The 10,411-nt window shown below is 50.4% G+C and overlaps 1 protein-coding gene across 1 annotated transcript; it reads left to right on the forward strand.

Moving 5' to 3' along the window:
* Positions 1 to 904: 904 nt before the first annotated feature.
* Positions 905 to 5,923, forward strand: LOC147737829 (uncharacterized). The gene is made up of 2 exons (XM_086946954.1): positions 905 to 2,043; positions 5,575 to 5,923. Exons 1-2 carry the CDS (start codon positions 905 to 907, stop codon positions 5,921 to 5,923), a joined length of 1,488 nt encoding a protein of 495 aa, XP_086803080.1.
* The last annotated feature ends 4,488 nt before the right edge of the window (positions 5,924 to 10,411 follow it).

A 10,411-nucleotide genomic window follows, 5' to 3' on the forward strand; every position in this document is an offset into this window, starting at 1 on the left:
GGCTCACCTCTTCATTAGCTTCGGCGGCTTCTCTTGACTTCCACGAGCTCCGCGCTGGGCAGCTGTTGTGTGTCATAGGGGAGTAGTGAAGCGGAGGCGGCTGCCTCCGTGTGGCTGCGGGCGCATGTCCAATTGCGGAAGGGAAGTGGGGTATTGTGACGGGGCACAGGTGTCGGAACCTCAGATTAATGCAGAATGGTGGTCAGCCACACCTCTTTTACCGTGCCCCTTGTCCCCACAGCATACACCTTCATCATGGACCGAAGAGGACGAGTCAGGCTGGATCCCGCTCACTAATACAGACGGTCCCTTTAAGACCTCGGACCAAGGAGACGAGTCTCCACCCACTGAGAGCGTAACAGCGTCAAAAGCCGGAAGGACAAAAACCTCAACGGTCGGCGTTTCCCCAGGAGTGGAGGTACACGTGGAAAACGACGGGAGTTACCAGGACTCAGACCAGAGGGAGAGCGACACGCCTGGAGGCCAACGTTTCCACGCTTCACCCCGCCACGTTCCCACGGGAGGAGCGTGGCTCCAAGAGGTAAGGGGCCGGGTAGCGGGTTGGGTCGGGCGGAGGAAACAGCAGTGAATTTTCCTGTAGAAAAGCCCTACACCCTCTGCCCCTTTCACTAGCACTTCCTTTCCCCACCTTTAGGGGTAGATTTGATTAGTGCACCAGCTCACGGAGGTTCTTCCCTCACTCCCGGTCCCTTGTGTAGTATCAGACCATTTCTTTTGTCCTGACCCCCGTTTTCCTTTTCTTTGCCGGTACGGGAGCGGAACCAAGAAGACGACGCCCGGTTTAGAGCACGGCCACCCTATATCAGAACAAGACGTACCGAAGCAGAAGCACCGACGCCAGAGACAAGCTAATTTCTTTGCTTAACTTTCCAGGACTGTGTTCATGAAAAAGACTCACATCCCAATAAAGCCTTCGTTAAAACCGTTACTGAAGGCGCCTGTGTGCCTCTTTTCAGCAGCTCCAGCTGTAGAACCGATAGTACCCCGTACAGGTCCCAACGTTCCAACCCCCACGGGACAACTGGTGTCAGAAGTGGGATCACCATCCGTCTGTAAAGAAAAGATGGAGGCCCTAATTGACCATATCATCAAAGGACAGGAGAAATTGGAAAAAGTCATGGAAAACCAAATGTCATCCGCACAGGCAGACCGAGATATGTTCACGACAACGATAACAGCACAACTGGAAAGTCTGAAGAGTATAACACCTCCTCCACAGGTCGTCCAAGGGGAAGTTAGAGTACATAACCCCCATCCCCCAGGTGTGGCCCTACAGAAATACGTCTCAGGTGAAGATCCGGACGCATTCCTTGTAAACTTCGAAAGGGCGGCACGCGCATTGAGTTGGCCAGAAGAGAAATGGCCGTTCTTTCTAGCGCCTCTTCTCACAGGTGAAGCCCAATCGGCCTATCAGGCTGCTAACCCCCTCGGTACAACTCCATATGCCACCATCAAAATGGTGATCCTGGATCACCTGGGTTTGGATCAGGAGGCTTATCGTGTGCGGTTCAGGAAAGAAAGAGGCGTCCAAGGTGAGAACCCAAAGACTCTCTTTTTTAGATTAAAAATGTCAGCAGATAAATGGTTGCGCCCAGACGTGTGCAGCAAAGAGGACATACTAAACAAAATATATCTAGAGCAGTTCATGGAAGCCTTGCCTTACGCCACACAACGCTGGTTGCGTCAACACGTGGGACTTACTGTAGAACACGCGATCGAGATGGCTTCCCAATATGCTAGAGCTCAACCGAAAACCCTTACTTGGGAGCCAGAAAAAGCTCACAAAGTGGTTCCACCCCCTAAAGTGGAGAAGAAACCTAAGGGAGGAGTAGAGCTGCCTCGGCTGCTACGCCCCACAAGCATGATCCTTCCACCAAATAAAGGACCCCAGTGCTTCGAATGCGGAGAGTGGGGCCATATCGCGAGAATGTGTCCCAAACGTAAGCCACCGGAGGAACCGATGGAGGTCGGCTGTCTTCCAAGAACAGTGATGTACTCTGCAGAAATGGGCAGCACCTTCTACATGAGTATGAGGATGGATGGTTACACGGTAAGAGCCTTGCTAGATTCAGGGTGCTGGCAATCAGTCATTCAAACCCGGTTTGTTAAGCCAGAACATATGAATCCAAAAGGGCCCATTTATATAAGGTGTGTACATGGAGATGTAAAACCGTACCCTGTAGCATCTATTACTATAGCACTTCCAAATAGGGAACCCTGTACAGTTTGGGTAGGGGTGGTCGACTCCCTTCCTGAAGACATGATCTTGGGAACAGACAACCATGAATTTTTGTCCCTCTTTAAAGAGACCCTATCCCAATCCAAACAGAGTAAAAGTCTTCCTTCATACCTGTCCCCCGAGCCTTGGGTTATTGACCGAAGTTTTCGTTTTGCTCAGAGAGAGGACAGGACTTTGGTCAATGCATGGGAAGCTGCGCATGCTACTGGTGATCTAGCATCTCCCTCTTTCCCTCGCTTCCTGAATAAAAACGATCTATTGTATAGACAAAGCAGAGCCGAAGGAGAATTACAACTGCTTGTACCCCAGTCCTTTAGAGAGCAGGTTCTTTTCTTTGCTCATGCCCATCTGACGGCTGGTCACGCAGGGAAAGAAAAAACCACGGATAGCATAACTAGACATTTCTTTTGGCCAGGGATCTATAAAGATGTGCAGGACTATTGTGCTAAATGTGAAGTGTGTCAACGACAAAATACACGTCGACCGTCCATGGCCCCCTTACAAAAGATGCCCATTATTGGAGTGCCGTTCGAAAGGGTCGGCATGGATATCATAGGTCCCTTACCCAAGTCGAGTCGAGGATACCTGTATGCCCTCGTGATAGTCGACTATGCCGCCAGGTTTGTTGAAGCCTTTCCTTTGCGAATCACCACCACCGCAGCCATCGCTGAAAAATTTGTGGAATTGTTTTCAAGAGTAGGATTCCCCAAAGAAGTGCTGACTGATCAGGGAACTCCATTTACTTCAAAGTTGATGAAAGAAGTCTGTGCTTCCCTAGATATTAAACACCTGAAGACCTCGGTATACCATCCACAGACCGATGGTCTAGTGGAACGGTATAATCAAACCCTCAAAGCAACTCTGAAGAAAATGTTGACAGCCGAGGGACCTACCTGGGACCGACTTTTGCCTATAGCCCTATATGTTATTAGGGCCCAGAAACAAAGTAGTCTGGGGTGCTCCTCCTTTGAGCTCCTATATGGAAGGATACCACGTTCCTTGCTGGAAATCACCAAAGACATGTGGGAGAACGAAGAAGCAGAAGAACAAAAGACAATGCTAGAGTACACGACCCAACTAAGAAACAAACTAGGGAAGCTGCAAGAGTTAGCTTACTCTAACTTGGAAGTCCAGCAAAACAGGTACAAAAAAAACTACGATAAAGGAAGGAAGTTAAGAAAACTTGAAAAAGGAAGCTGGGCTCTCGTGCTACTGCCTTCTAGCATGAACAAGCAGAAACATGAATGGCAAGGGCCATTTCAGATAATTGATACCATTGGGCTGACGACCTATAGGTTACGCCTGTCCCCGTCCAAGACCCAAACATACCACATCAACATGCTAAAAGAATGGCTGGGACCAGCACCTAGAAAGGGACATTTTGTAGGACAGACGACTGTGGACCAGACCTCAACCCTGGAACATTTGGTGGTGAATACAGAGCTGTCCACCCAAAAAAAGGAGGAGTTAGCCGAAACGCTGAAACCCTTTGCTGACATCTTCTCCGACCTACCCGGGAGAACTACACTAGCTGAGCATCGTATAGAGACCTTACCCGGAAAAGTCGTGAAACAAAGACTGTACAGGATACCGGCTGTCAGGAAAGATGCTATCCGAAAGGAAGTCCAAGATATGTTACAACTAGGGGTCATACGCCCCTCACAGAGCAATTGGTCATCACCCATAGTGATGATTCCCAAACCGGATGGGTCCAAACGGTTTTGTATGGACTTCCGTGCCTTAAATGCGGTGTCGCATTTCGATACCTACCCCATCCCAAGGGTTGATGATTTGATAGAGAAAATAGGAGACGCCCGCTATATAACAACTATCGACCTCACAAAGGGGTATTGGCAAGTGCCCCTTCGTGAGGAAGATTGGAAAAAAACGGCTTTTGTGACAGATGATGGGGCTTATGAATTTATGGTTCTGCCCTTTGGGTTACATGGGGCCCCAGCGACTTTTCAACGCTTAATGAACCTAGTGCTACAGCCCTACACTGCATTCAGCTCAGCCTACTTGGACGATATCGTCATTTACAGCCGAGATTGGAAAGAACATCTATTACACCTGACAACCATCCTCTCTGCATTAAGGAAAGCGGGACTTCACATTAATGCAAAAAAATCAAGAGCCGCCTTTCACACTGTAAACTACCTGGGATATGTCTTGGGAGAAGGATCCATAGATCCTCAAAGTGAGAAAGTACGGGCGATAGCCTCAGTCCCTTTTCCGTCTAACAAAAGAGATCTACGAGCCTTTCTAGGACTGGTGGGGTACTACCGTAGGTTCATACCTCACTTTGCTGAGATAGCAGCCCCTTTGACTGACCTCCTCAGAAAAGACACAAAACCCCGTGACTTCAACCAACCCTCACTAGAGTCCCTAAAAGCCTTTCAGTTCCTAAAAACTACCATGACTACGGCACCAATACTGACCTCTCCTGACCATTCTAAACCTTACATTTTAGCCACAGATGCCTCCAACCTGGGTATGTAAATGTAAATGTATGTAAATGTATAGGCATTTATATAGCGCACTACTTACCCGTAGGGTCCCAAGGCGCTTCAACCGCTGCGAAACCCTTCCTGGCTTCCCTGAGAGATGGTCCCTTAATGGGTATCTCCAGGGTGAGACCAGGCATCCCCGGCGGTCTGGTGGGGCCGTTAGTGAAGATGAGGCAAGCTAATGCCCAGAGTTACCGAGTGTGATCGCTGATCAGAGTGGGCACCGAGGCGAGAGAATTATCGAGTCCGCTGACCCTGGTCCAGAAACCTGCCGCGCCGGGAATCGAACCCTGGTCCCGGGCCGTCCTCTGCTCTCGGGTCTGCCGCCTCTAACCAGTGAGCCACACTACTTCATAGGTGCTGTCCTGTCCCAAGTCAGCAAAGATGTTATCGAGCATCCGGTTTTGTATGTAAGTAGGAAGCTATTTCCGAGAGAATGCAGGTATTCCACTATTGAAAGGGAGGCCCTGGCCATAAAGTGGGCTATAGAAAAGCTTAGATATTACCTGGAATGAAAACCATTCATCCTTCATACAGACCATGCGCCCCTGAAGTGGATACATCAAAACAGTAGCCACAACCCTAGAGTCTTGAGATGGTTCTTGTCCCTACAACCGTATTCCTTTACCGTACACCATCGTAAAGGAAAAGACAATGGCAATGCAGACTTTCTTTCGAGGGTGTTCCCTCTCCCCGAACGGGAGAAGCCAGGGGGGGAGGAATGTGACGGGGCACAGGTGTCGGAACCTCAGATTAATGCAGAACGGTGGTCAGCCACACCTCTTTTACCGTGCCCCTTGTCCCCACTCATACACCTTCGTCATGGACCGAAGAGGACGAGTCAGGCTGGATCCCGCTCACTAATACAGACGGTCCCTTTAAGACCTCGGACCAAGGAGACGAGTCTCCACCCCCTGAGAGCGTAACGGCGTCAAAAGCCGGAAGGACAGAAACCTCAACGGTCGGCGTTTCCCCAGGAGTGGAGGTCCACGTGGAAAACGACGGGAGTTACCAGGACTCGGACCGGAGGGAGAACGGCACGCCTGGAGGCCAACGTTTCCACGCTTCGCCCCGCCACGTTCCCACGGGAGGAGCGTGGCTCCAAGAGGTACGGGGCCGGGTAGCGGGTTGGGTCGGGCGGAGGAAACAGCAGTGAATTTTCCTGTAGAAAAGCCCTAAACCCTCTGCCCCTTTCACGAGCACTTCCTTTCCCCACCTTTAGGGGTAGATTTGATTAGTGCACCAGCTCACGGAGGTTCTTCCCTCACTCCCGGTCCCTTGTGTAGTATCAGACCATTTCTTTTGTCCTGACCCCCGTTTTCCTTTTCTTTGCCGGTACGGGAGCGGAACCAAGAAGACGACGCCCGGTTTGAAAAGATCAACAACCGCAACACCGCCACCCTCGTGGACAACCTCGCCAACCTCGGACTTAAACAACTAGTCACTTCCCCCACCCACATCGCAGGTCACACACTCGACCCCATCTTCACATCCAGCAATCATGTCTCCTTCAGCCACACCACGGACCTCCTCTGGACTGACCACAGCTGCGTTCACTTCACCTACAACAAACCAAAACCCAACATCCACCTCCAACCTACCCTGCAAAGAAACTGGAACAAAATCACCACGGACCAAATCTCCGCATCGCTCCTTCGAAACTCCCCAGCCCTCTCTTCCAACGCTAACGAAGCCGCCGCCAACCTCACCCTATGGTTATCCAACACCGCCGACACCTTAGCACCACTGAAAAAACGTCAAAGCAAACCTGGCAGCAAGAAAGCCTCATGGTTCAACGATGATCTCAAGAAGTCCAAGAAACTCTGCCGCTCCCTTGAAAAGGCCTGGAAAAAAGACCCAACCACCAGCACCAAGGACGCCTTCAAAAACGCCTCCCGCACTCACCACCAACTGATTCGAAAAGCCAAGAAAACAGCATTCAAGGATCGACTTGACAACAACGCCCACAACAGCAAGGAACTTTTCAACATCGTCAAGGAATTTTCCAATCCCTCGGCCAACTCCAACGACATCACCCCCTCTCAAACCCTCTGCGACTCCCTAGCTTCATTTTTCCACAACAAGATTGCAGACATCCACAACAGCTTTGACAACCAACCCGGAAACCAACCCACCCTACCATCTGCTGATCATCTTCCCCCCGTGAACACCCTTAACGACTGGAACCCAATCTCCACTGAGGACACCATCCGCCTGATGAACTCCATCCACTCAGGATCCCCCACAGACCCATGCCCTCACCACATCTTCAACAAAGCAGACTCCGTCATAGCACCACACCTCCGAGACGTCATCAACTGCTCCTTCAACTCCGCCACCTTCCCGGAAGACTGGAAACACGCTGAACTCACCGCCCTTCTGAAAAAACCAACAGCGGACCCCACCGAACTCAAAAATTACCGCCCCATCTCGCTTCTTCCATTCCCGGCCAAAGTCATCGAGAAAGCTGTCAACAACCAGCTCGCCGCCTTCCTCGAAGCCAACAAATCCCTCGACCCCTCACAATCTGCCTTCCGAGCAAAACACAGCACTGAGACCGCCCTCATCGCAGCAACAGACGACATTCGAACTCTACTGGACAATGGAGACACAGTCGCCCTCATCCTCCTCGACCTCTCCGCTGCCTTCGACACAGTCTGCCACAGCACCCTTCTACAACGCCTCAATAACATCGGAATCCAAGGAAAAGCACTTGAATGGATCACCTCGTTCCTCACCGGAAGAACCCAGAGAGTCCGCCTTCCTCCATTCAAGTCCGAGGCCTCTGAAGTCATCTGCGGCGTACCACAAGGATCCTCACTCAGTCCCACCCTCTTCAACGTATTCATGAGCCCCCTCGCGGCCATCGCACGCCAACACAACCTCAACATCATCTCTTACGCGGACGACACTCAACTGATCCTTTCTCTCACCAATGACCCCAGCACCGCCAAAACTAACCTACACGAAGGAATGAAAGAAGTTGCCGAATGGATGAAACAAAGCCGTCTGAAACTGAACTCAGACAAAACAGAAGTCCTCATCTTAGGTACATCCCCCTCTGCATGGGACGACTCCTGGTGGCCGGAAGCCCTCGGAAAAGCACCCATCCCGACAGACCACGCACGGAACCTAGGCGTCATCCTGGATTCTTCACTCTCAATGAACAGACAAGTCAGCGCCGTATCCTCTTCCTGCTTCAACATTCTTCGCATGCTCAGAAAAACATTTCGCTGGATCCCCTCCGAAACAAGGAAAACAGTCACCCACGCTCTGGTCACGAGCCGACTGGACTACGGAAACACCCTCTACGCGGGTACTACCGCAAAACTCCAGAAGAAACTCCAACGAATCCAAAACGCCTCAGCCAGGCTCATATTAGACATCCCACGCAACGAACACATCTCTGGTCACCTTAAAGACCTCCACTGGCTACCCGTCAATAAGAGGATCACTTTCCGACTGCTTACCCACGCACACAAATCACTCTACGACATCGGACCAGATTGCCTCAACTCACGACTGTCCTTCTACACCCCCTCCCGCCAACTACGTTCTTCCAGCCAAGCCCTCGCCATTGTACCTCGCATCAACAAGGCCACCATGGGAGGCAGATCCTTTTCATACCTGGCTGCTAAAACATGGAACTCACTCCCCGCTTACCTTCGCCTTACCCAGAACCACCTAGCGTTCAGAAAGCAACTTAAAACGTGGATATTTGACAAGTAATCCTCCTCCCCTTCCTAAGCGCCTTGAAACCCTCTGGGTATGTAGTGCGCTATACAAATTCTATGACTTGACTTGACTTGACTTGACTATCAGGACAAGACGTACCGAAGCAGAAGCACCGACGCCAGAGACAAGCTCATTTCTTTGCTTAACTTTCCAGGACTGTGTTCATGAAAAAGACTCACATCCCAATAAAGCCTTCGTTAAAACCGTTACTGAAGGCGCCTGTGTTCCTCTTTTCAGCAGCTCCAGCTGTAGAACCGATAGTACCCCGTACAGGTCCCAACGTTCCAACCCCCTCGGGACAGTTATACACACTCTTCCTGGACTCGGTAGTTGCTGGGGTAGACGCGTTGCGCCGTGTCTCGTACCTCTTTGCTCCCGGTGCTGGACTGATGCGTGGGGCAGCCTGAGGACGCCTCGGGCCTGATTGGGCCTACTCCTACGGTCAGAACTACAGGCGCTCCTGGTGCAGGGCTGGCAACAGCAACCTTCCTCTTGTTTGCCTGCGTCCGAAACACTGACCTTCCACGACCAAGCTGGCCGGCCTCAGGGTTGCAGCTGCTGTTGTGTGCGGGCGTCAGCCAGGACTTGTCTCAGGACACAACTCGCCGGGGTGTCGCCTGCTGGGCTTCTTTCCTCCCCTACGAGGAAAGACAACGCACAGAGCAGCTGGCACGCGGGATCAGCTACCCGCCTCGTTGTCAATGTCGTGTTAGGCCTCAGGCCCACATGACGGTGATGAATGACACTGAGACAGATTAGTGAAGTACAGTAACTGGCCCAGAGCACGTGCGCTCCGCCTCTTTTATTGACCGGGTCACCTGACTCGTGACGCCGGTGGTGGGTGGGTGTATAGTGTGGGTTACAACATTTAAACAACTAGACCGTGTCCAGCAGGACACTACAGATAGTTTCAAAATTGATCGTAAAACGTCACATAATTACTGTGTCTTTAGTCGAATTTTTGTGATCATATTGATTCGACTATAGACACAGTTACCATAAATGACCTCACGGGCACTTTATAATAATAGACTACGGTAGCAAAGATCACCTTATGCTAAGGATTGGATAGACTTTCTACACAAGGACATAATTATGTGACGTTTTACGATCAATTTTGAAACTAGCCACGATAATTCACAAGAATATCTGTTATAGTTAATACACATTACGCAAAATTGATTTATATTATAACATGTCTGTACTCCAACGTGCATCTTTTATACACGCCGCCCTTTTAATGATCTAAATTGTATTTTAGAGATTACATTTATGAGAAGTAGACGAGTGCATAGAACACGAGCTTTGGCCATATTCACCATTCCAAGATGGCGCCCGTTTCCATTCCCGTAGTCCTTCGTTTATTGTTATGTCGGGATACCGGAAGTCACCCAGAGCGACGGGCTGAGCGCTTCTACACCGGTTTCTGTGCTGATGCCGCCCTCGCTTTGCTGATGTTTGGTTCCTCTGCTGAGCTCTGCCGCGATAGGAAGGTAAGACCGAGATCACAGGTTTCATGTCGGTTGAGAGCTTCCGGGTCCTCACGCTCCAAGGGTAGCACGAGTGAGACATGAGGATTAACGTTTTGATTTATGTTTCATACCAGAACGGCTCTCTGTGGGTACAATCAGACTCCCGAAGGGAGATCCACGCTGACCAGAGACCCAAGGACCCTTCCTTACACAGAGCTGGCGCATGCCAGCATGATACCTTGATAGACTTCAACAATTTGTGGCAGCTCTTAGTTAAACTCGGCTTTGAAAGTAGGTTTCTTTGAAATCTCAATCACTCTGGAACTTTACAGATATGGATTTTCAGACGTTCAAAAATACCCCTTCTTTATTTACAGAAAGTTATACTGGGACAGTAGAGGTGTTTATTTCTCAACTTCATGCTTGATAGACTTTGG

Source organism: Lissotriton vulgaris, chromosome 1_1 (assembly GCF_964263255.1).
Source record: "Lissotriton vulgaris chromosome 1_1, aLisVul1.2, whole genome shotgun sequence".
NCBI lineage: Eukaryota > Metazoa > Chordata > Amphibia > Caudata > Salamandridae > Lissotriton > Lissotriton vulgaris.